General features: G+C 44.3%; 1 protein-coding gene across 1 annotated transcript; it reads left to right on the plus strand.

Moving 5' to 3' along the window:
* Positions 1 to 7391: 7391 nt before the first annotated feature.
* Positions 7392 to 8609, plus strand: H1-7 (H1.7 linker histone). The gene has a single exon (XM_084749088.1). The coding sequence runs from the start codon at positions 7454 to 7456 to the stop codon at positions 8519 to 8521; it is 1068 nt and encodes a 355-aa protein (XP_084605214.1). The 5' UTR covers positions 7392 to 7453; the 3' UTR covers positions 8522 to 8609.
* The last annotated feature ends 18449 nt before the right edge of the window (positions 8610 to 27058 follow it).

The following is a 27058-nucleotide window of genomic DNA, read 5'->3' on the forward strand; positions in this document are numbered from 1 at the left end:
TCCTAATAAATATGGAATTCTCTCAAAACCGAGTAAGAATGTTTTTATTACATTTTATTTTGTATTGTTGTTTTGAGATGGGTCTTATGTGTGTGACCCTGGCTGTTCTGGAACTCATTATGTAGATCAGATTGGCTTTGAACTCACAGAGATCCACGTGCCTTTGCTTACACACACACACACACACACACACACACACACACACACACCACCACCACCACCACCACCACCATCATCACCAACACAATGACAACAATAACACAAGAAAACAGTAGGCTTTTCTCATGTCAGCAGATGCTTATCTAGATCAGCAAAGTTGGCTGAATGGTTGTCAGGTGCTCTGGTCCCTCAGAAGAGGGTTGAAGGAGCTCCTTCTCCCTTCTCCCTCAGGAAGAGGTTAGGCTTTAGAATTTTGTTTTTAATCATGAAGTGGTGTACTCAGAGGTGGTGAGAAAGTATATTTGTTATTTTTTTATACCCAGTCCAGCTTAGATCTTTCCCTGTTCATCCAATGTTTACGTTTTTCAGCTGGACTTTGGCTTTCTCAGGGGAAAATGTCTCTGTGGGTTGGTGCTCTCGCAGCAGGTACATGTTGGGGAAGGACACCCGAAGCCCCCAACTCCTCCAACATGATGATGTCACTCGTGGTATTGGGGTTTTTAGAAAGCTATTTAATATTCCAATTTCTCAGGCTTCCTTATCTAGAGGATAGTTTTAACAATAACCATGAGACATTGTTGGTGTGACAATTACGATGAACATTGGAACCCACTTGGAGATTTATCAGGTCAGAGCAGAAATCGTGTCTATCATTTATGGTTCCTAGATTTTATATAGATACATAAGAGCACATATGTGTATGCATGGAAGTGGAAGCACACTGTCTAGGGAACAAAGGCAACTGAGTGGATGGAAAAGGAGGACGATGAAGAGGTAGGGACGGGTTCACTGAGTAATACGTACTTGTGTGGAAGTGTCCTTATGTAACATAGTATTATGAACAATTAATATATGCAATGAAAAATGTTAACGTTGGATTATCTACTCATAAGTGCTGTTGTTATTTTGTTTTCATACAGATTAGAATGAAGTTCACACCATGAGCTATTGTTCATTTTTCCACTAGCAATCTTGTATGTCATCATGGTTACCCAGAATCCCCACAATAAACCCTTGAAGCAAAACCATGAGGTATGTGTTGAGTCCTCCCTCGAACCCTGCGTGCATGCCCTTTCCCCCTTGCTTCTAGGTTACAACCAAAACTCTTCTTTAGTCAACAAATGACTTCTCAGAAAGCCATTATTTTGGCTATCCTGGTGACACAGGACAAGTCTTTGCTGTGCAAAATAGTGTGTCGGCATAAAGCCTCCTGGTGGCTCTGCTGTACCCCTGGAAAATACACCCCACCCAATCACCTTTTACTTAAAAATAATAAACATAAGAGTTTCCAGGAAGTTAGATGAAATTAGTTTCAGGGGAGAGAAGTTAAAGAGAGGATTGTTTTAAAGCACATAGACTATTAGAGGTTAAGTCAGGGCTAACTAGAACATTCAATTAAAGATATTAAAAAAAACCTTGCCTCTTATTCCAGCTTGGTGGCCTTGCCATCCTTTCCAGTCTACGCATGTCAGGCCTTTAGTAATCTATGTAAAATTAAGATTTTGTTTAGTTTATAAAAACACCTGTGTTTGCTTTGTAGAAAGTAATCATCCCTGGTCAACAGCAACAGTCCTTCATGTAATGGTTTCCTATAATGGAAGTTGTGGTTTCCTTGTAAACTCAATTATGTTATATAAATATGTTTTTGTTTTAATCCCAAGTGTGGGATTTTAGTTTGGGCTTTAGTTTGTCCACAGCTGATAACTGCCTCCTTGTGGGGCATGGTTTTTGCCAGCTGGTAACGGCCTGTCTCAAGCAGCATGGAGAGGGGCGTGGTCTAGGACTGTGAGGATATAAATAGGAGAGCCTGGAGAGAGAAAGGGTAGTGTGTGGCGGTGGCATGTGGCACAGGCATGTGGCACGTAGCAGTTTGGAGAGACCAGAGATGAGTGGTGTGGTGGTTTGAGGTAGACAGAGAGAAATGTTTCAATACAGTGGCTCAGAGGGGACTGCTTGCTGCGTTTACTGTTGTTAAGAGATTTGAATTGCCCTGAAAGACCCAATTGATCTAAGCAGCTGGGAGAAGTAAAGGGGGGGGGTCTGCAACACCTCTCCCCACTAACCTTTTTTATACACAGGGTTAAGGGGTTGGTGGAAGGGAGGTAGAGGCTTCAATACCCCAAATAAAATAGAGTTTAAAAACAAACATCAATAGTTTTCTGTAAAAGTATTGCCTGAAATAATTGTCTTGGAAGCTTACTGCTGCCATCTGCTAATCTAGGCCTAGTCCTTGAAGCTTCTAGTCTTCATGTAATCTAGTCTAGGCCTAGAATATTCTCAACCTCTGAGACTTACTGCTGAGTAAGCTCACCCTTTCTAGATCTTTCTGAACTCTTGCTCACTGGTTCAACTCAGCTGTTCTGGCTCAAACTTCTCTCCAAGCTGACTGATTCAAGCTGGCTTCTCTCCCAGCCTCTGACTGAGTTGCTCTGTTTGGTCTCATACTAACTTTGGCAATATGTTCTAATCTGGCTCCTTCTCATTCTCTGGCTAATTCTGTCTTTACCTGTGTCTAGCTTGTTCTCCAACCTACCTCTGTAAAACTCTCCCAGTAACTGCCTCTGAACTCCATGAACTGCTAGGAACTCAGCTCCACTGCACCGCCTCTCAGTTCACTCTCAATGAACTCCCTGAACATCACTGACTAGAACTCAGAGATCTGCATGCCTGTCTCCTGAGTGCTGGGATTTACTTTCCAGTTAGGATTGACTTCTCTCTGTCCATCCCATACATGCTTTCTGGTTGGCAGTTCAGTCTCTGTGAGCTCCCATGGGCTCACAGAGTTAGTTGATTCTGTAGGTTTTCTTGTGGTGTCCTTGACCTCTCTGTCTCCTTCAATCCTTCATCCCCTCTTCTACAGGATTCACCAAGCTCTGCCTAATGTTTGTCTGTGGGTCTCTGCCTCTGTTTCCATCAGCTGCTGGATGAAGCCTCTCAGATGACAATTATACTAGACACCTGTCTGCAAGCATAGCCATAATATCATAAAATGTGTCAAGGGTGGGCTCTCTCTCATGGCATGGGGCTCAAGCTGGGCCAGCCATTGGTTGGCCTGTCTTTTAATTTCTGCTTCTGAACCTCTTGTAGGCAGGACAATTTGTGGGCTGAAAGTTTGAGGGTGGGTTGGTGCCCCCCCCCCCATTCCTTCATTGAAAGTCTTTTCTGGTTACTGGAGATGGCTGTTTCAGATTCCATATCCCCCATTGCTAGGAGCCTTAGCTAGGGTCATGCTCTTAGATTCCTGGGAATGTCCATTGTCCTGGGTTTCTAGCTTGTTCCAAAGATCCTCCCCCCCACCACTGGTTCCAGTTCCATCTCCTGTACGCTCTCCTTTCTTCCCCACTAGATCACCCCTGCTCCCCCTCTCACCCCTCCCCCACCCAACTCCCTCTCTCCACTCACCCCCCATGTCTATTCTATTTCCCCTATTCAATGAGACCCAAGCATGCCACCCCTCCCCTTGAACTTTCTCATCCCAAAGGACTGGGAAGCAGGAAACCAATAGGAAGAAGGCTATACAATCCTCAGTGTCCTGATCCCCACCCCAAACTCTACTTTTCCAGCCAGGTTCCATATCCTACAGGTTCTACATTCTCCCAAAACAGCAACGCTTGCTAGAGGCCAGGTACTCAAACATATGCACCAGCCTGCTGGACACAGTTCACGTTCAAACCAGAACACTGAAGAAAACGCACTCTCCTGGTCTGCACTTTGCTGATGAACTCAACTCTTTCCTCGGGTGCCCATGACCCGCCCCTGACCCCTCTCCGCTTCTCTGTGTTCCTCCTAGTCTTTGCAGTCTCTGGTCTTGTCCTAGTATACATGCTTTGCCTTTTGATGCCTATGGCTGCCGTCACCATTTTCCCCTGGGAAGATTCTTCTGTTAGGGTTCTTGTGGACTTGAGACAGGGTCTTGCTTTGTAGCCCAAGCTGTTCTGCAATTCAGAATCCATAAGCTCATCCTCCTGAGCACTAGGCAAGATAATTTGTTCAGTTTTAGGTACTTTTGACCTATCGTGCAGGGATGGGACCAGGAAAACAGCTGTTCTTATGAACCAACATCTGCTTCCACCAGGCAGTGACTCCTGGGCGGGGACTTGAAGATGTGTTTCCCCCTCTCTAATGGATGCGCCATTGAAGTTTCTGGGTTTGGACCTGTGGCTTCACAGGTGTGAGGCCACCTGTGTTACCCAGGTGTGTTACCTCCTGTGTCGGTTGCACTGGGGGAGCAAAGGTGTAGCTTGTTCCTCCTCAGCCTTCTCTGGAAAAGAGATTTTCCAGCCCTGTGAACCTTGCTGCAGTCTGGGAGCCTACCTACCTCTTGAGGTGCCCTCCTCCCCCTAAACAGGCCTCTGACCTTGTCTCCCTGAGTTCATCCTCTTCAGGCTCTTGCTTGGAAAGTGAGATGTACTAAATTTTGCTGAAAATGCTATTTTTATAGGCTATGAAGCTTCTCAGCATAAATATATGCAGGAATGAAAACAGCAGGAGAGGCATGAGAACACTTTGGCTATAGCAACAAAAGGGAGACAAAATAGTGAAGTGTTGTTTTCCTTTGGAAAAAATTCACTTAAAAATTGAATACATTTGGCATTTGGCTTTGGTTTGGTTTTGGTTTGGTTTCTGTGAGGACTGAAGAAATATTGTTCTTTGCAGTCACTTTGTTTATTCTTACCTTCCTTTTAACTTGATCTTTCTAATAGGACTACCTTAATTTTTCAGAGTAGATCCTTTCCAAATATTCACATATTTAGCATCTTGCATATTTTCCATTCTATTATGTGTGCATTAACAAGTTAGAAAAATTACACACACACACACACACACACACACATTATATATAGCATTAAAGTAAAAATAATTGCTAGAGCTTAAGAGATGTGGACGGGTCAGAATTTGCCTGTAACATCTCAGTCTGTTTTGTGTTGCTATAAGAAGAATACAGTTTATTCATAACAGAGGATTATTTTGTCTCATGATTCAGGATGCTGAGAAGTCAAAGATCCTCACACTGGTGAGGGCCTTGTGCTGCCTCAGCTCATGGTGGAAGATGGGAGGGCCAAGATGGAAGGGAAAAACAAAAAACACGGAGTAGCCTTGCTTTAAGAACAGCCTGCAGTTTCAGTAACTAATTTATTCTTGAGAGTGAGGACGTATTCATGAGTTAAAGAGGGCTCTGTTTTCATGGCCCATACACGGGTTAAAGCCCACCTCCCCTCAGCACCATTGCACTATAATTACACATTCCCTGGGGGCTTTGTGGAGGGACAAACCATAGCATTTTACTCCTATTTTATAAGGTTTTGGGTGCCTTCTTCATGCAGCTACATATACCGGTAGTGTTACTGTCACCTGACAGAGACTTGGTACTTTGAGTAACGATTTCAAGGTCAATGGGTCATAGATTTGAGAACTCAAGTGAGGAGCATGCGGCAACTTGTGGGTTCAGAGACGGCAGCTGCAGGCTGGCACAGCACCAACATTAGAGGCACATTGCAAAGCAAGTGCTTTGTAGTGTGGTCCTTGTCTTCTGGAAAGTCATATTTAGGATTCCAAAGCATCGTTTTTCTTCTGGAGAACTGAGGACATCGGATATAAATCCTGAAATCCAACGTGTTCTGCTCTTTAAAAAATTAAATCTTTCCTAAAGCCTCACAGGATTGCCCTCCCCGATGGATATTAAAAATGGCTTTTCAAACAACCACACACTACTGGTTTTTTATTTAGTATTTTGATGGTGAAAGGAAGCATAGGTGGAACACATGATGGAAGTATTTCCCCAGCATCCAACAATGAATGAATGTGAGGCAGAAAATGAGTGTGTTTTTTTCTAAAAATCTAAGAAGGTAAACGCCAATAGGCCAACAAGAATCCAATGTAACGACAGTTGGGAATTGAAATCAGCCTAAATATGCATTAATAGATGCACAGATTTTTTTAAAAGTAGTAAAAAGATGCTATGAAATCTTGTTCATCTGGAAAGGGAAATGAAAACATGATACCTTCAGGAAGATGGATGGGACCAGGGCTTATCACGTAAAGTGAAACAAGCCAGGCTCAGAAAGACAAATACTACACTTTCACTTACATGTACATATAGATTTAGGGAGGTGTGTGTGTGTGTGTGTGTGTGTGTGTGTGTGTGTGTGTGTGTGTGAGAGAGAGAGAGAGAGAGAGAGAGAGAGAGAGAGAGAGAGAGAGAGAGGCAGACAGACAGAGACAGAGACAGAGGGATCATAAAGTAAGAAACAGGGAAGGGAGAAGAGCTGAGGGAAGAAATTGGGAGGAGAGGGTTAATAGAATTCGGGTGACATGAATGCAGAAAGCAAGAATGTTTAGAGAGGACAGAGAAGCTGAAAGAGGGGCAAGAGGAAGGGCACTGGGGAATTTGGGGGTGAGTTAAAAAAGTGTCTGGCTTATATATGAACAACACGATTAATGTAACCCCTCACTCACGCTGACTTTTAAAAGATTAATTGTAAGTGACCCCCGCGTAAGCAGGAAATGTAGGAGGTTACTTTGTTATGGTGAAAGGTAGGGTGGTGTTCAGTTGGAGTTTGCCCTTGACACATTGAATGAAACACATTTGTGTTGGCGCAGCAGTCTGAGTTTAATGCAGACCTATGTCTTCTGACCACAGACACAGGGTTACAGAAATAATTGCAGTTGCGGTAAAGGGTCCATTGTCTTAAAGAGCTTCAGTTAAAAACAAAAAGCAAAACAAAAACTCTTGCAAGAACTTGAAAGTAGGGTTTGTTTTGGCAGACAAAGAAGTAGAGCGGATGGGCAATTAAGAAAGTGTTTTCTGAAGGTTTGAAACCTGGTGGTTCTGGCCCAGCGGAAGTCCTCTGACCCTCCCGTGGTGAGACCACAGTAGCACCTGCCTTTTCCTGCCCTTGCTCACTTTCCACCGTGCAGCCAGGGAGCCATGAGACATAAATGCGTGGGGCCTCTGGGTCCTTGTTTCCTGGAGCCCCTCTCTTACTTTTCACAGACATCATATTGCGTGTTTGGCACGAGTTGGGAGTGTCTCTATTCTTGGGTGGATACTCCAGAAAGGTGGTGGACACAACCAAGAACCAGCCCAGGGCAAATCCATGGAGGTGACGGTGATGTTGTTAGACACATGCAGATGCGAGGAATTGAGATGGCACCGAGGCCAAAGGAGGTCAGCATGCGCCTGGGCCGAGAGGTGCCTCCTTTGTGACGTGGGCGCCCAGGAACCCCACACCTCGCGAGGCGAGGCGCGAGGCCAGACCAAAGCGGGTGGCCCCGCGGTGGGGGAAGCGGGGCCATGGCTGAGGCTGCCCAACCCAGTGGGGAATCCCATGGTTCAGAAGTTAGGACCCAGATCCAGCAGCCCCCAGCGGCGGTGGCGGCGGTGGCGGTGGCGGAGGAGGAGGCAGCAGAGGAGGAGAGAACTCTGAGGACACCAACCAGGCGCAGTCCGCACTCAGTACTCAGAGTGTCCCAGCTGCTGCTCAGAGCCATCGCGGGCCACCAGCGGCTGACTCTGGCGGAGCTCAAGAAGGAGCTCGGAAATGCTGGCTATGAAGTGCGCCGAAAGGTCAATCGCCAAGTCGGGGAATCCACCAGGTCCGAGAAGGGCACGCTCCTGCGGGTCAGTGGCAGCGATGCCGCGGGCTACTTCAGGGTCTGGAAGATTGCAAAGCCGAAGAAAAAGGTGGGACGGCTCCGGCAGACACTGGACCACCAGACTTCTGGGAAGACCGGGTTCAGAACCCCCAAACCACTCAGGCCCCGCTCCCGTCGCAAGGCGGCCAAAAAGGCCAGAGAAGTCTGGAGACGCAGGACCAGGACTTTGAGGGCAAAGTCTAGGAGGGACAGACTAAGGGCCAGGTCAAGAGCCAGATCAAGGGCCAGGTCACGGGCCAGGTCAAGGGCCAGGTCAAGAACCAGGTCAAGAGGTAGGGACCAGGTGCGTGCCAAGTCCAGGGAGCAGTCTCGTGCCAGTGCCAGGGCCAGGGAACAGGCTAAATCCAGAGCCAATTCACTTGAGTGTGTTGGGGCCAGGGAGCAAGAATGTGCCAAGGCCAAGGAGCAGGAGTGTACCAAAGCCAGGGAACAGGCACATACCGGAGCCAGGGAGGAAGCCAGGATCCGGACAGCGGACTGCAGAAGACAGCCTTCAAGGGAAGACACCTGCCTTCGGTCTGAGGCTGAGAGGAGCCCAAGCTCAAAATCCGGGCAAGAGAGAAGGCAGGAACCCGAGAGGCCGGTGAAACGAACCATCCAGAAGCCAGCTGTGGCCAAAGCTGACAGTGTTTCCATCAGACAAGGCAAATCATTCACGAAGACTTCTACCAAATGTGAAGGTTCTGGGAGCTCGGGGAATCCTTAATGCCCGGAGCTGTTCCTCTGGGCACTATTGCCTTTCCAGATAGGCTCCAAGGAGAGTAGCGCTCTCTGTTTCATTAAAGCTATTTACAAGACTGTCCTGAGTCTGTGTTTCCTCTCACTCGCCACTGGAAGGGAAAAGATGCGGTGTTGACGGGAGACCAATGCCAGGAGCTTGGGAGGTGAGATTCCACTATCCTCACAGGGCCCAGAGAAGTTTGCTTCTTAAAGGAAACAGGAAATCTCCGGGGTTACACAAAAAACGCCCATCAGGGACACTATCAAATCCTCAGTGAGTTTTTGAGAGGAGGACAAGAGATGAAAAATGGTCTCTGAATGTCCTGCTGATTTAGACATGTTCTTAAAAATAATTTAAGGGTAAAATTTGATTATAGACAAACTTGTAGCTTTCAGCCCAAATTACAGTGTTTTGATTGAACAAGACAACAGCTTGGGCGTGAAAGACGTTAAATGAGCTCATGTGTGGACGCATCCAGCACGGGGTGTGGCACAGTGCAGGTGTTCATACCCAAGTGTCAAGTGTGTATAAGTAGTCCCTGATGGGGTGTGGATGCAGAGCAGAACAGCACAAGCGGGGAGCTTAGGGAAATCAGGGTTCCAGTATTAGTTCTGCTCTGCTGTAGCCCTGGGTGGTTGTTACCCAAAGAAGACAGCAACCTGCAATTAAGCATTTCTACCTAAAGTAGGCTGTGGGTGACTTGGACCGCTTCCTAGAAACCGCCATACCTCTGTTGTTACTGTTTGTCTATGCAAAGTTTCATTCAGTACAACTTAATGAGTGGTTTACTTTCTATAGGACCAGTGAGTAGGAGATCCAAACGCCAAGTCCTGTCTGGACAAGAGTGATCAGTGCTGTTTACTTCCATTGACACACTTGAGTATTCCTGGGAACCATAGGAAGTCTTGAGAACTCAGTTCAAACTGTCTAGCTCATTAGGCTGAGTGTTCTGATTAAGGAATTCCTCCAAAGGGGTAATTATAGGCCTCACCTCTGGTCATTAACGCAAGACTTGGGGCCCTGTCCTGAGAACACTAAAGTGGATAAAGCACCATGTCTGCTTTTCTATAAAGATTTCATGGTATACTGGCTGGTTTTTGCGCGTCCACTTGACACAAGCTCCAGACAGCAGAGAGGAAGGAGCCTCCATTGAGGAAATGCCTCCATCAGAACCAGCTGTAAGGCATTTTCTCAAGCGGGCCCAGTCCATTGCGGGTGGTGCCATCCCTGGGCTGGTAAGGCAAACTGAACAAGCCAGGGGAAGCAAGCCAGTAAGCAGTAAGCCGTCCATGGCTTCGGCACCAGCTCCCGCCTCCAGGGTCCTGCCGTTCCTGTCCTGTTTGAGTCCTGTCCTGACTTCCTTTGGTGATGCACAGCAATGTGGGAGTGTATGCTGACTAAACCCTTTCCTCTCCAGCTTGCTTTTTGGTTGTGGTCTATTGTTGCAGCAATAGAAACCCTAAATAAGCTGGGCATAGTTTAATGCCAGCACTAGAGAGACAGAGGCAGGTGGATCTCTGTGAGTTCGAGGCCAGCCTGGTCTACAAAGAGAGTCCAGACCAACCAAGCTTACACAAGAAACCCTGACAAAAAAAAAAAAAAAAAAAAAAAAAAGAAAGAAAGAAAAAGAAAAAGAAAAAAGAAAGACAAGAAAAGAAAAAGAAACCCTAAATAAAACACATGGGGACCTTTGGTTACTTTAATCAGCAAATGAAATGTCCCTAGCCTCAGTTCCTGGCTTTCCTATTACCTCACTTGGCTAATACAATACTAATATTATTATTGCTGGTCATGAAAGTTTTAGTGAACACTTATGTGAGACTATTCCAGGAGAGAGATAAACATGTTTACCCAAGATGGAAGTGAGGATACCACCTCAGTCCAACCTGGTGAACCGGAGTTTTATTGGGGTTACAAGAATATGGGTGAGGGGTTATTTATGGGAGTGGAATGACTCAAAGACAGCTATATCACCAAATAGCCCAGGGTCGGCATGCGTGGTAGGTAGCTCATGAGAGCTAAGGCCCTGGAGCACACTCCACAACTCAGTGGCAGCTCAGCAGGCTGGAGAACATCCTTTGCAGGTGGTCCAGTTGGTCTTAGCCTGGTCTGAGAGTGTCTCCCAGTACAGCTTTCTTATGTCTGTGGAGGGATGAGTGTCTTAGTCAGTGTTCTGTTGCTGTGAAGGGATGCCATGAGCACAGCAAACGCCTATAAAGGAGAGCATTCAGCTGGGGCTGGCTTACAGTTTCAAAGGTTTAGCCCATCATTATTATCAGCCTGGCAGGAAGCATGGCGGCATGCGGGCAAAGCAGGAGCCGATGGATCTCTACACCAGGATCTGCAGGCAGCAGGGAAAGAGAGAGCCCCCCCCCGACCCCCCCACCTCCACCCCCACCCCCACTTCCACCCCTCCACCCCCATCCCCCACAGTGACACACTTCCTCCAGGAAGGCCACACCTGCTAAGCCCTCTCAGGTAGCCCCACTCTCTAATGACCAAGCATTCAAATCTATGAGCCTAGTGTATCTGGTCAACTTTAAGGACTTATTGAAACCTTTGAGTTGTTTATTTCGTGTGCTTCAACTTGCCTTGCAGGGTGGAATGTGTCATCTCCCCCTTAAAACGGTTTCACCTCCTTTCTATCCTGTGCCCTAAAGAGCTTCCCTCCGAGGTGGAAGGTTTTAATTGGCAAAAACTGTTAAAACATTTAATGCTCTCTAGGATCAAATATTCAATAGCTGTTTAAAAACTGTTAATAGAACTCCATGTGGTAGCCTTTTAAAACATGAAAAGGTCCAGCTTATTTAAAAAAAAAAAAACCACATTAAATAATGGTTGTATCATAAAATGTAACAAAATGTTCCAGAACCTACAAGGCTGTGGAGAAACAGTGCTGGTAGGTGTGTTAGATACTTTTCTAGTGCTGTGATGAAACACCTGACCAAGGCAACTTATAGAAGACAGTTTGGGTTCATGGCTCCAGAGGGTTAGGGCCCACAATACTGAAGCAAGAGCATCGAACATGGCATCCGGGGCGGAAGCTGGGAGCTCCTACGTAATGGGAGTTTTGGTTTCTTTTTAAAATTATGTAAATATGTTTTTGTTTTAATCCCAAGTGTGGGATATGGGGGTGAGGGTGGGGTTAGAAGGGAGGTAGAGGCATTAAGGAATCCCACATAAAATAGAGTTTTAAAAAAGCACTTACACTCCTACCTTAAAGTGTAGGCACAAAGCAAAGAGGGCACAAGTCAGAAACCCCAAGACCGCCGGTAGTTACACACTTTCTCCAACCACGGTCACACCTCCTAAGCAAATGCCCAAGAATATGGGGCACAATTGATCAATATCTTGTTTATATATTTATGCATGTGAAATGATGCATTTAAGTTATTTGGTGTAGCGTTGCATTAACAAAGCCTGAAAATAAACGTTCCCTTCGGAGCTCTACCTGGGAACCCATGGCCACGCCTGCCTGCCCGGAAGTCAAGGAAGCAAGCTTCACTCCCCTTCCTGCCACACCTGCCCCCCATGTGCACTTCCCCAGCCTCTCCTTCAGCCCTGTTCTGGGGACTTTGCCAAACCTTGTGCCAGATCTAGGTTTCCTCCTTTCTGTAGACCCTTCCAGACCCTTCCTGTTCCTTTGTGCCAGTCCTCCACACCTAGAAACATTCTCCCTGGAATCCCCGGGGGCCACACTTGTCAGGGATTCAGAAACACATCCTATCAGGCAACCCACCGTCACCACAGGTTCCTCAGACCCAGAGAGGCAGGCAGACAGCAAAGACTAAAACACTCACTACAAAACACTACCAAAAAACACCAACACCTTCAATCACAGCCATCGCAACCCCAGATTGCCTAGATGCCACGGCCAAAATACAACCATCAGCACCCAAAACAATATTCCTCTGCCAGAACCCAGCCAGTCCTGCATCAGGCTGACGCACAGGACAGGCACTTCAAGATAGCTGTTAGGCACACGCTCAAGAGCCTCAAAGAGCTTAGAAATAAATCCCTTAATGAAGTCTGTGGAAAGATAAACCATGGAAGGAGATGAATAAAACAGTTCAATATCTGAAAGGAGAAGTAGAATCACTAAAGGAAACCTCAGCTGAAGTAAAACAGGATATGAAGAATTTAGCAAGTGAAACAAAATCTCAGAGAGGCTAAGTCTCACCAACAGAGTACAAGAAATACAAGAAAGACTGCCAGGCATGGAAGATAGGATAAAAGAGATGGATGCCTCTGTCAAAATGTTAAGCCTAAAAATATCCAGGCACCAAAAAAACAAAAACAAACCAAAAAAAAAAATCCGGGAAATCTGAGACACCATGAAAAGAATAATAATAAAATAATAGGAATAGAGGAAGAAGAAATCCAGGTCAAAGGTAGAAAAAAATATATTCAACAAAATCATGGAAGAAAAATTTCTTAACCTAAAGAAGGAGATGCCTACAAAGTACAAGAAGCATAATTAGCACCAAATAGAATGGACCAGAAAAGAAATTCCCCACAACACATAATTAGAACACTAAGCACACAGAGCAACGAATTTTAAAAGTTACAAGGAAAAGAGACCAAATAACATATAAAGGCAGGCACCTTAGAATAACACCTGACTTCTCAGTGGAGACTCTAAAAGCCAGAAGGGCCTGGATAGATGTTCTGAAAACTCCAAGACATCACAGATGCCAGCCCAAACTATGACACCCAGCAAAACTTTCAATCACACTAGATGGAAAAAGACATTCCACAATAAAACCAAATTAAAGCAATATCCATCTACAAGTCTAGCCCTACCGAAAGCACTGTGAGAAAAACTTCAGTCTGAATAGATTAGCCACATACAACACGAGGAATAAATAATACCAGAACAGCAAATCAAAAAATGGGGGGAGGGGGCACCCACACCACGACAAGCAACAAACACTGCTCATTGATAACAATATTGATGGTCTCTAGTTCCCAATAAAAAGACTAACACAATGGATTACAAGACAGGATCCATCTTTCTGCATCCAAGCAACACCAAATATGTATCTTACCATCAAAGATATCACCTCAGGATATCTTTGGCATTTCACCCAAACACAAAGGAATATATCTTCTTCTCAACAGCTCATGGAACTTTCTCCAAAATAGGCCATATGTGGACACACATCAAGTCGCAACAGATACAATAAAAAGCAAATAACACCCTGTGTCATATCTGACCACATTAGATGACAGCTGGCTATCACCAGAAGGGACCAGAAGCTTACAAACTCATGGGAACTGAACAACGCACTAGCGAATGAAAAAAAAAAATGGGTCAAGACAGAAATAAGAAAGAAAGAACTTTTTAAAGTATTGAATGAAAATGAAGACACAGCACACCCAAACCTATGGAATAACATGAAGGCGGTTCTAAGAGGCAAGTTCACAGCACTAGGTGCTTACGTCAGAGAAGTGCTCTCCTGCAGTAGATGCAAACTAATACAGGGACCCAAAACTTGACCAAGTACAGAGAGTGAGATGCCTCAGAACAGGCATTCCTAGAAGAGATAGTTTAAAAACAATCTACCCAGCATTCTTAGTGCCCAGCTGGTGGACCTGTTTGGAAAGGAGTAGGCAGTGTGGCCTTGTTGGAGAAGATGAATCGCTAGCAGCAGGCCTCGAGGTCTCAGAAGTCCATGGTATTCCCAGCTCTCTCTGCCTCCCACCTGCAGATCAGAATGAGCTCTCAGCTACTGTGCTAGCATCACGCCTGCTTGCCTACTGCTATATCCCCACCCCTCGAGGGTCCACAGACTCTCAACAATAAACTTTCCTGGAAAAGTTTTCTTGGTCATAGTGTCTCTTCACAGGAATAGAGTAGTAACTAAAGCGGTCATAGTATCAGAAAATGTGCTACATAGAAAATAGCAGTGATTTCCTCAAGCAGAAACAGGTCAGACCTCATCTATTGGATCGCCATGAAACACAACCAGAATACAAAAATAAAAGGAAAACCAGTAAGGAAGATCAGATAGATGTGGGTTTTGTCATCAATCGTGTTGATGGTGTCATAGATAACACACATTAACCTCCACACTTTTCAAGGTGTCTATATTTAAATACTTGAAAATTTTTATGTCTCAATCGTATCACAAGAAAGTGCTTTAAAACAAGATGGGAAATATTAGAAACTAATTTCCCCTCCCCAGTGCAGGGAGTAAGTGAAGTCCCAAATGAATATGTCCATGTTGAAGACCAAGGCCTCAGACCCACAGGAAATTTGCAAAGCCTTCCCGACATGGGTCAGGCTCAGAAATAGCAAAATTGTCCTTTGGTCTGAGTGCACAAGTTGGCAGTGTGTGTAAGGACACGCTTATGAACAACTAACCACTGTGCGTTATGCCTAGCATCTGCAGCCTCCTCCTCCCAGATGCACAAAGCCTGAGATTGCTGGCCTACAGCACCTCCGTCCTAGTCAGGGTCACTATTGCTGTGATACAACACCAGTGCCAAAGCAACTAGGGGAGGAAAGGGTTTATTGCTTTCACTTCCACATCACTGTTCATTACTGAAGAAAGTCAGGACAGGAACTCAAACAGAGCAGGGACCTGGAGGCAGGAACTAATGCAGCAGAGGCCATTGAGGAGGTGCTGCTTACTGGCTTGCTCCCCATGGCTTGCTCAACCTGCTTTACTTTGGAACCCAGGACCACCAACCCTGGGATGGCCCCACCCACAATGGGCTGGGCCCTCCCTCATCAATCATTAAGAAAATGCCCTATATGCTTACCTATAGCTTGAACTTATGGAGGCAATTTTTAACTGAGGCTCCCTCTTCTGAGGTGGCTTTAGCTTATGTCAAGTTTTCATATAACTATCGAACATGACCTCCTACAGAGCCTCACCAAACCCTGCCCCTGTGTTGTACACAATAAATACGCTGAGGTTCCGTGTCACAGTGCAGTTGGTGAGGCTCCACCAGAGTGTGCGTGGCCCACCTGAGCCCAGCTTTTCTACACGTGTGTCTGTATGTTTGTCCTTTCTTCATTTTGTCATGGCCCCTATCCAGAACTTAAGCCACGCAGGATACAGTACCTCAAAGGAAATCAAAATTGAATTTAAACTATGCGGAATTAATACCAAGAGCCCCACTGCTAGGATGAGAAACCTCCATGAATGAGTAATTTGTTCACCTATTAATGATATTTCAGTGGTTTTCAATTTTTTTGCCATCAGTTTTATACTTTGTAACTTATTTACCTCATGGTTCTTCTTATCCTAGTGCTTTGCTTAGGACCTCAAATACAATGCTGTCTAGTAGCTGTTGTGATAAGCATTCTTTTCTTGCCCATCTTATTTCTAATTTGAGTAAAACTGACTCTGTCTCCCCGTGTAAGATGTCCTATTTTTTTTCCCCAGTAGATGCTCTTCATTACAGAAATGTTTTATTTCTGATCGGATAAGATCCGTTTAAACTCAGCGATTCAGTTTCAAAACGGATTGGGGAAAAGCACACGTGTAAGAATGGCAAACTCTCTCTTTAAAACAGCAGTGAGATTAAGGCCTGAGCTGTGGGTGTACTGTTCAGGAAGTTGTTTCCTGCGCCTATGTGTCCCAGGCTCTTCCCCACTTTTTCCTCTAACTGAGTTAATGTCTCTGGTTTTAAGTTGAGGTCTTTAATCCACTTGGACTTGAGTTTTGTGCATGGTGACAAATAAGGGTCTAATTGCATTTTTCTACATGTAGACATCCAGTTAGACCAGCACCATTTGTTGAAGATGCTATCATTTTTCCATTGAATAGATTTGGCTTCTTTGTCAAAAATCAAGTGAGCAAATGTGTGTGGGTTCATCTCCGGGTCTTCAATTCGATTCCATTGATCCACCAGCCTATTACTTTGCCAGTACCATGCTGTTTTAATTACTGTTGCTCTGTAGTACAGCTTGAGATCAGGTATGGAGATTCCTCCGGAGGATCTTTTATTGTATAGGATTGTTTTTGCTATTCTGGGTTTTTTATTTCTCCATATGAATTTGAGAATTAATCTTTCAATATCTTCAAAATATTTTGTAGGTATTTTGATAGGGATTGCATTGAATTTGTAAATTGCTTTTGGTAAGATGGCCATTTTTACTATGTTAATTCTCCCGATCCATGAACAAGGTAAATCCCTCCATCTTCTGATGTCATTTTCAATCTCTTTCTTCAAAGGTTTGAAGTTTTTTTCAAATAAGTCCTTCACTTGCTTGGTTAAAGTTATTCCTAGATATTTTATATTGTTTGTGGCTATCGTGAAGGGAGTAGTTTTCCTAATTTCTTCCTCTGCCTGTTTGTCATTTGTATACAGAAAGGCTACTGACTTTTTCGAGTTTATTTTGTATCCTGCCAATTTGCTGAAGGTGTTTATCAGCTGCAGGAGTTCTCTGGTGGAATTTTGGGGATCGCTTATGTACACTATCATATCATCTGCAAATAGGGATAATGAGGCTGAGAAGCTTCTGTAAGGCAGCAGACACTGTCAAGAGAACAAAGCGACAGCCTACTGACTGGGAAAAGATCTTCACCAACCCTTCATCTGACAAAGGTTTAATATCCAAAATATATAAAGAACTCAAGAAATTAAACACCACAAAACCAAACAACCCAATTGCAAAATGGGGCTTAGAACTAAACAGAGAATTCTCAACAGAGGAATATCAAATGGCTGAGAAACACTTAAAGAAATGCTCATCCTCGTTAGGCATCAGAGAAATGCAAATCAAAACGACACTGAGATTCCATCTTACACCCATCAGAATGGCTAAGATCAAAAACTCAAATGACACCACATGTTGGCGAGGATGTGGAGAGAGAGGAACACTCCTTCACTGCTGGTGGGAATGCAAACTAGTACAACCACTTTGGAAAGCTATCTGGCGTTTTCTCAGAAAAATGGGAATAGGGCTTCCTCAAGACCCAGCTATCCCACTCCTTGGAATATACCCAGAAAATGCCCTAACACACAACAGGGACATATGCTCAACCATGTTCATAGCTGCTTTATACACAATAGCCAGAACATGGAAACAGCCTAAGTGTCCCTCAGTAGAAGAATGGACTAAGAAACTATGGTACATTTACACTATGGAGTATTACTCAGCTATTAAAAACGAGGAATTCCCGAAATTTGTGGACAAATGGATTGACCTAGAAATTATCATAATGAGTGAGTTCACCCAGAAGCAAAAAGAGACAAACGGTATATACTCACTTATATCAAAACACTAGTCCAAGGGATACGTCCCATGAAAAACCTTACTTACCAAGAAAGTGGGTCAGAGGAGAGGACATCCTATTGAGACTTTAGGCGAGAGTAGCATGGAAGAATGGGGAAATAACAGGACCCACAGGGTCCTGGAAACCTACAAGAAGAACTTTATGACAGGCAGATCTGGGTCCTGGGGTCCTCCTCAAACTAAGGCACCAGCCAAGGAGAAATAGGCAGTAAACTTCGAACCCCTACCAAGACCTAGCCGACGAACACGATATTCTCCACTGTTGAGTGGAGAGTGAGATCTGATTCTCACGTGAACTCTGGTGCCCCTTTTCTGACCATGTCCCCTGGATGGGGAGGCCTGGTGGCACTCAGAAGAAGGATAGCAAGTTACCAAGAAGAGACTCAATAATCTTAGAGCATACATAGGGGGAAGAAGTCTCCCTCAATCACAGACATAGGGGAGGGGAGAAGGGGGGAAGTGGGAGGGAGGGAGGAATGGGAGGAAACAGGGGAAGGGCTAACAATCAAGATGTAATATGAATAAATTAATTTAAAAAAAATTAAAAAAAATAAAAAATAAAAAATAAAACAGCAGTGAGACCCGGATGTAGTTCAGTGGCAGAATCCGTGCCCAGCATCTGCGGAGTCGTGAGTTCCATCCTCAGCCTCACAGGGATGAAGAGGAGGAATTGTGAGGAAACTCTTGTGTTGAAACACATCAGAGAGCGTTGGCAACAAACAGGGAAGCAATGGGAAACAGAACAATGGGCAGAATACAGCATGTGTAAATAGATTTATACCGCACTAGAATGTGACATTTCAGATCAACAGAGAAATGAATGGCTATTTTATGAATGACATCGGGACAGTTAGTTACCCATGAATAATGAAAGTAAAACTCTGCCATCCTAAAGGCAAAGCCTAAGCTTATCAAAAAACCAAATGTGTACATTAGGGATGGGCTTAGTGGTGGTGCGGAGGCTTAGCACGTACAAGAACCCTCATTTAACCCCCGCTGCACAGACGCCAACAACAAAGGAAGTGAGAGAAGACACCTAATACAGAACGGACTCACATGAAGTGTTAGAAAAATAATCTAACCGTGATCCGAGGAAGCACAGCTTCAAACGACACAAAATGAAAAATCCATGGTTTAAGACAATGCATCGATTATGTCGAAATGAAACCCTCTGTATGACAAAAGACATGATGATCAAAATAGACAAATTATTTACCTGGGAGAATATTTGCAATAACTTGCTTACAATTGGGACAATATTGATTATTAAGAAGAAAAACACTATCTTATTTTTTTAAAAAGGCACCAGAAATTAAATAGAAAATTGAACAAAAACGTATGGGAAACCAACACAAAAAGATGCTTAGCCACAAGTAATCAAAAGATATGCAAATTAACACAATAAGAGGCTGTTTTGGAAAATATAATGAAAACTAACAGTAATGACTATAGAAAACAGTTTTGACAATTTGACAGCATTTACCACATTTTTAATGAGCATGCCTTTGAAACACAAAAATTCTTGTTATCAAGAAACAACAGCACAGAATATATGAAGGACTCCCACCAGTTCTCTCAGAACTAATTATGACAGCAAAATATTGAAAGCAGTGACATGCTGCTAATAACTAGATGAATTACCCATTCACAGGGAAGAATGTTCCGCAAATCACATATAAACAAAAGAGGAATAGCACAGAAGGTTCTCTGAGACAGACAGTGAGGTGAGCAGTGTATAACAGGGAATAGCAGGCTGAGCGACATTAGTGAAGGCATGCCTGTAAGTGTGAAACCCTCCTTCCATCCCGCATACAGGCGTAAACACATGCAAAGATATGGACGAACACACGTCACTGGCAATGTGAGGGTACATATGAGGACAGGGCTTGGGCAGAGCAGATGTCTGATAGAAATGTTTGCCTCTCTTGACTTACTTCTTGTGTTCTTCCCAGAAACAAATCATCGTCTTTTTTTTTTTTAATTGGGGAAAAGATCATCCAGAGAGCCAACAGCTGACTCGGCTCAATGTGTCCCTCATAGCTCGCCTTAGTCCGTCCCTCCCTTCAGCATTTCCTATGAGTCCCGGCTCTATGGCCACTTGTCATGTAGTTATTTTTTTTCCTGTCTTCTCCTTGGCCTCTAAGAAATTTTGGAATGGTGGCACACCCTAAGATCATAGGTAAGCCGCTGCTAAAATTAAATCTACTTGAATTAAAAAACAAACAAACAACAACAACAACAACTCAAGGGTGATTTTCTAAGAGTGAAAAGGGAGGGTCTGTTGCCATATTTGGATAGAATATTCAATATTTCTCCTGGCCCTGACTTCTCTAGCTCCTTTTCCTGTCTTCTCTGGTCATACAGAGATCACCCTCGTCGGGGGGCCGGGGGTGGGAGGGGTGTTTGCCATGATCCAGACACAGGAGAAAGGAGATATTTTGACAGGTGGAAGAAGGAAAAGCATTGATTTGCTGCTTGACCTCATGCATATGCAACTTCAGAGAGGACTGGCGTTCATAGCTGAGCCTGTGAGGTACCGAGAGAAGCACCAAGCAAATGGCCCAAGTAGATGCTCTTTGATCACTAGTGTCATTGAAGGAGGACGCGCTCTGTGTAGTCGCCCAGCAGGCTGGTTTGCTCTCACTGTGTGTTGTCGTCTCTCTCGTCTGTGTCATCTTCTCACTGCGACCTTACAGTCCTCTAAGGAACCTACTCTTGTCTTTGAACTCAAGCAAAGTATTGTGAGGATGCCTGTTCACAGCTACATCACCAGCTCTCATTAAATTTTTATTTTATTATTTTGTGTGTACGCGTGTTTTGCTGCGTGTATGTACGTGTGCCCTATGTGTGCCCTATGTGTGCCCTACGTGTGCCCGGTGCTCTTGGTGGTCAGAAGGATCACACTCCCTGGAACTGGAGTTACAAATGATTGTGAGTGATGGTGTCAGCACTGGGAATTGAACCTGGGTCCTGTGCAAGAGCAACTAGTACCCATCACTGCTGAGCCAACTCTCCAGCTCCATTAAATAACTTTCCCCAATTTTTATAGCAACACTGTGGATTGAACCTAAGACCTTGTGCATGTTAGGCAAATACTACCGCTGAGCAATAGCCCTAGTCCTCCCAACTCTCTCTTAATAGTCATGCGGCAAGTAACTAATTTTTTCCCTTGTTATTCTTTCATATATTACATCCCTTCCCACCTACCCTCTCCCCAATATCCACTGCTCTTCCCTTTAGATCAACCAGACATGACATGACAAGATGAAATAAGACTACACATAAAGCCTCATAGCTGCACAAGGCAACCCAGTAGGAGGAAAAGGGTCCCAAGATCAGGCAAAAGAGTCAGAGGTACCAGCAATTCTTTTATTTCAGGAAGATTTTCCTTGCACTATTCTCCAAGATTTGCTATACTCTGTTGTATGTAAGCCAAGCATGGCGACACACACCTGTAATTCCAACATGATCTCTATGAGTTTGAGGCTAGCCTGGTCTACAGAATGAGCCCAGGACAGCCAAGGCCACACAGAGAAGCCCTGTCTCGAAAAACAAAACAAACAAAAAGCCAAAATAAAATAGGATGGTAAGTGTCAGCATATTAGGTGAAATGATAATACAGCTCATGCCCAAATTTTGCATTCTATCTATTCTATCTGGAAAATCCCTTCCGGATCTGTGGGCCTCTAAATATGTATTTCTATATTTGTGAATTTTATTTCCTTTATTTAACTGTTATTGTTTCTTACCATTTAAAATAATTTTCATCTTTAAAGACTTAGATATCCTATACATACAGAAGGATAATTATATCTTAAGTAAACAACTCAACAAACTTGAACAAAATATATTTAGTTGAATAGTCAACATTCCTATGAAGATATAGCCATGGCCTCAGACCTGGCTAAAAAAAAAAAATTCCTGCCCCTGTCCTGCCTCCCTTCATCCCACCACCATGGAACTTTGTGTTCCAGGTGCTCCGCGTCGTGGCTGCAGATGTAGATCTGGGAAGAGTGGGAAGAGAAGTCCCCTACCCATTAGTTCCCTGTTCCCTCAGCCTCTAGACTCATACACACCAATTGTCCCATCTAATGACTGTAGACTCAGACTGGATCTGGTAAGAGGACCTAGCCCAGCCCCAGGCTCCATCCATCCCGCCTGCCCCTGGACACACACGCTCTAGCCCTTCATGCGGTGCCTCTAACGGCTTTGTGTACTTGTTGCAGCACTGGACCCAGTAAGAAACCCAAGCCCCTCAGTGCTGCCTCCTCCAAACTCTTCTAGGCTCTCTATCCTGCCACCCTGCCTTTGGATTCCATCCAGAGAAGCCAAATATAGGGGCTAAAGATACCCTAACTGCAGATGCCCAAGTCCCACCACAAAAAACACAAACATTGAAAAAAAGAATATATTCCACCCCCAAATCACCAATAGTAACAGCCCCCACAAAGAACGGCTTAAATGAAATTCAAGATACAGAATTCAAAAGGACAAGTGTAAACATGCCCAGTGAGTTCAAAGAACTCAGAAGAGAGAGAAATAAACACCTGAATGACAAACGGGACAAGAATAAACTGAAGTTCAAGAAAACACAAATGACTAATAAAATAATGAAGATAATTCAAGATAGGAAAATTTGGTGAAATAAAGAGATAGAAACACCGAAGAAGACCCAAACTGAAATAAAAGAGGAAATGAAAAGACCCAGAAGTCTAATAAAAAAAAAACTCAATAAAAAGCCTCAACAACAGAATAGGGGTGTGTAGCAGACGGAATTGAATCATTGGTCAAGTAAAATGATAAATATTCTACAGTTGTGCTGACTAATTTTATGTCAGCTTGACACAAGCTAGAGTTATCAGAGAAGAGGGAACCTCAACTGAAAGAAATGTGTCCATAAAACTGGGCTGACAGCAAGCTTATAGGACATTTTCTTAATTAGGGATTTGCTATGGGAGGGCCCAGGCTACTGTGAGTGGAGCCAGCCCTGGGCTACAAGGTCCTGGGTTCTACAAGAAAGCAGACTAAGCAAGCCATGAGGAGCAGTCCAGTAAGCAGCACTCTTCCATGGCCTCTGCATCAGCTCCTGCCTCCAGGTTCCTGCTCTGTTTGAGTTCCTGTCCTGACTTCCTCAATGACAGACAGTAATAATGGAGTGTGCATCAAATAAACACTTTCCTTCCCCGACTTGCTTTGATCACGTGTTTTGTCACAGCACTAGCAACCATAACTAGGACAGAAGTTGGTACCAGGAGTGCAGTGTTGCTACGACAGGCCTGACCATGTTATTTTGGGGAGGATGGTGGAAGGACTTTGAAACTTTGGGCTGGGGTCTTCTGGAGCAACTGGGCTGCACCTTCACCACTAGCCTCTCCTGGCCTCTCACAGGGCCAAGCCCCAGTTGCTCTCCATGACCCCTTCATGCCTTTAAACTGGGTTTAAAGCTCAGTGAGCTGTTCTGCAGGAGCTTGGAAGATAAAGTGGAAGGCAGTGCAGACGATGGAGACCTGGCTTGTGAAGTTTTAGAGGGAAGTTTAAAGACTCTAAGGGGCCACTTGATATTTTGAATCTAGATTCTTTCATGTGCTCAGCTGAGGCTGAAGAGCTGGGCATGATTAACAAGGGACCAGCACCGCTGAAGTGAAACCTTTGAGTTATTGGGAAAATTGACGCTTGAGAGCTAGAACTAAGAAAACAGAGATGCTTAAGAAAAGGCCAGCATCACTGAGGTGAACTCCTCTGGGAAGTGTTTCCTGAGACTCAGCACACAGAAGCTGTGTTCCAGAGATGGCCAATGTTGTACCTCAAGCTAACAGCTAAACTGGGCAGTGTAAGAGTCACCAGGTGAAATTTGTTGTAAAGGCATGAAGGGGTCATGGAGAGCAACTGGGGCTTGGCACTGTGAGAGGCCAGGGGAGGCTATTGGTGAAGGTGCAGCCCAGTTGCCCCAGAGGACCCCAGCATTTGGAGATGCCAGTACCCTGGGGTGACCACCAAGGACAGCAGCAGCAGTGGAGTGGAGCCAGCCAGAGCCTGGAAGACAAGCTGTGTGTGCTGCAGAGGGCGGAGCTGGAGAAGTGACCCAAGCCCATTGGAGGAGCCCAGAATATCCATGAGTGAATGGCAGGTATTGGACATTGAGTTATTTTTACACTGTTGAGGTTTGGTTTTTGCTTTGTTCAGATTTTTACTGTGCCCTGGTTCTTCCCTCTTGAAGTAAGGAAATATCTAATTTAGTTTTTTATTTAGAAGGAACCCACCACTGAGAGACTAAATTTTTAAAGGGAGAGAGGGAAATTTTGGAATTTTTTGTTTGTTTGTTTTTGTTTTTGTTTTTGTTTTTAACACAGACTGTGTTTCCAAAGAGACTGGATATTTTAAAGAGACAACTTTTAAAGTGTTTGGGTTTGTAGGTTGTGGGACTTCAAGGTTTTTTTTAATGTTTTATATTGTGATTCTTTATATGTGGGTGGTCTTGGGGATGAACAAGAAAAAAAAAAGGTTGTGGTTTAACAGTGATGTGTTTAAGTGTCAAGTTGACAAAGCGTCAGTCGTGCCAGCTAGTTCTGTCAACTTGGCACAACTAGAGTTATCTGAGAGGAGCGATCCTCAATTAAGAACATGCCTCCATGAGAGAAGGATGAAGGCAAACATGTAGGGTATTTTCTTAATTAGTGATTCATGGGGGAGGTCCCAGACCATTGTGTGTGTGGCCATCCCTGGTGGAGGAGGTCCCAGACCATTGTGGGTGTGGCCATCCCTGGTGAGGGAGGTCCCAGACCATTGTGTGTGTGGCCATCCCTGGTGGGGGAGGTCCCAGACCATTGTGGGTGTGGCCATCCCTGGTGGGGGGGGTCCCAGACCATTGTGGGTGTGGCCATCCCTGGATGGGGAGGTCCCAGACCATTGTGGGTGTAGCCATCCCTGGTGGGGGAGGTCCCAGATGGTTGTGGGTGTGGCCATCCCTGGTGGGGGAGGTCCCAGACCGTTGTGGGTGGAGCCATCCCTGGGCTGATTGTCCTATGAGAAAGCAGACTGAGCAAGCCACAAGAGCAAGCCAGTAAGCAGCACCCCACCATGGCCTCTGCATCAGCTCCTGCCTCCAGGTTCCTGCCCTGTTTGAGTGTCTGTCCTGATTTCCTTCAATGACTAACAGTGATATGGAAGTGTGAGTCTAATAAAACCCTTTCCTCCCAAAGCTGCTTTGGTCACAGTGTTTCCATCACAGCAATAGCTACCTTAACTAGAATACTAATGAATAGAATATGTAGGAACTTTAGACACTATGAAAACACTAGATATACGAATTATGTACAAAAGAGTCGAAGACTTCTAGGTCAAAGGCATGGCAAATATTTTCAATAAAATATTGGAGGAAAATTTCCAGGTCCAGAGAGAGAGAAGATGCTCATCCCAGTTTAAAAGATTTACAGAACAAAAGTGCAAAAGAGAACCTGAAAAGATGTGCCTTGTGACATATTATAGCCAAAACACTAAAAGCACAAACAAAAGAAAGACTATTAAAAGCTGCAAAAGACAAGAGCCAAGGCACATCATAAGCACAGGTCAGTTAGAGTGCCAGCTGTTGGGGCTGATCTGGAGCTACTGTGTATTCAAATGTTAATTACTTGCCCCCCAAGATCCTTACTGTCCTATGAGCAAATTCTCATGTATCCACAATGACGCTGAGTGAATCTTGCCTCCCAAATGATCTCTAATTGGCTAATAAAGTTGCCTACAGCCTGAGCTGGGCAGAAGAGAGTGATGGTTAACAGGCTTGTGGGGTCGCAGAGGGGAGAGAGGAAAGAGGGAGGCAGGAGCAGGTTCCTGTGGGTTAGGGTAACCAGGAGCACATGGCTAAGAGCAGCTTGCTCTGAGGACTGGCCTGGTGGAGCAGGAGCAGCCCAAGCGGAACATATGCAAGTGTTTATGGGGATTTTGGCTGGGGAGTAGACAAGATAGCTCAGAGGGTCAATATCTGTTCAGCTCCAGAGTTTATTTTTTGTTTTTGTTGTTGTTGTTTTAGTTTTTCTAGACAGGGTTTCCTTGAGTAGCTCTGGCTATCCTGGACTTGCTTTGTAGATCAAGGTGGCCTCAAACTCACAGAGATCGCCTGCCTCTGCCTCCCGAGTGCTGGGATTAAAGGCTTGAGCTATCCTGACCAGAGTCAGCTCCAGTGTTTTAAGGCTTATAGTAAATCTTAGAGGTTTCTGTGTCTTTTATTTATAAAATAGCAGATTAAGGAATGACCGCTGCTGTTATTAATAGACTAATTAATTCCTTTTAGATATGCCTTAATAATTACATGAATCAATATTAAATGTTAATTATCATTCTATGACTAGCTGATTATTTGATGGAAACATTTAAAGAGCATGGGAAAAATGCATTCCAAGTTCTGAAAAATCTCAACTGCCAATCTAAATTCCTGGCAAAACTATTTATTAAAATTGAAGGATAAATTTAAAAACTGTCCATAATAACAGACCAAAGGGATATATGCTCAATAAGCCAGCTATACAGAGGCTACTGGAAGAAATACTTTAGAATAAGGAAGAGGCCATGGGGGGAAAAATAAGCAATACCAGAACAGTTAGCAAAAGGGGTCCAAGAAAACACCAACCAACCAACAAAGCAGTAAGTAATAAACATTTTTCAGTAATAGAACTCAGAATATTTATTATCCTAATTCCCCAATAAAAAGACATATACTACTAGATCCGGTTAGGTAACAGGATCCAGATTTGTGCTCCCTCCAAGAAAGATACCACATCATCCAAGATAGGCATCAACTCAGGCTAAGGGGTAGAAAAAATTATTCCAAGCTAATAGAAGTAGGGAAAATGTTGGCCTAACTCTTCCAATATCTGACAAAATGAATCAAATCAAAACTACTTAGAAGAAGCCAGGTGTGGTGGCACACGCCTGTAATCCCAGCACTCGGGAAGCAGAGGCAGGCATATAACTGTGAGTTTGAGGCCAGCCTGGTCTACAAAGTGAGTTCAGGACAGCCAAGGCTACACAGAGAAACCCTGTCTCAAAAAAAAAAAACCCACAACTTAGAAGAAATAGAAAAGATAGCATCAAAACCATTAAGGGGACACCTATCCAGAGAGTGTTACAATTATAAACACTCAACAATCAAATACTAGTGCACCCAATTTCATAAAAGCAAAAACTATGTATTTATTTATTATTTTATATCTGCACCTACTCCTGCATCCACTGTCCTCTTCAGGAAAGGGCCGTCCTCCCATGGATATCAAACA

Source organism: Acomys minous (genome assembly GCF_964271855.1).
Source record: "Acomys minous genome assembly, chromosome: 12".
NCBI classification, from domain to species: Eukaryota; Metazoa; Chordata; class Mammalia; order Rodentia; family Muridae; genus Acomys; species Acomys minous.

Coding starts and splice junctions, on each gene's coding strand:
- H1-7 (XM_084749088.1), top strand. CDS start 7,454: ATGGCTGAGGCTGCCCAACCCAGTGGGGAATCCCATGGTTCAGAAGTT.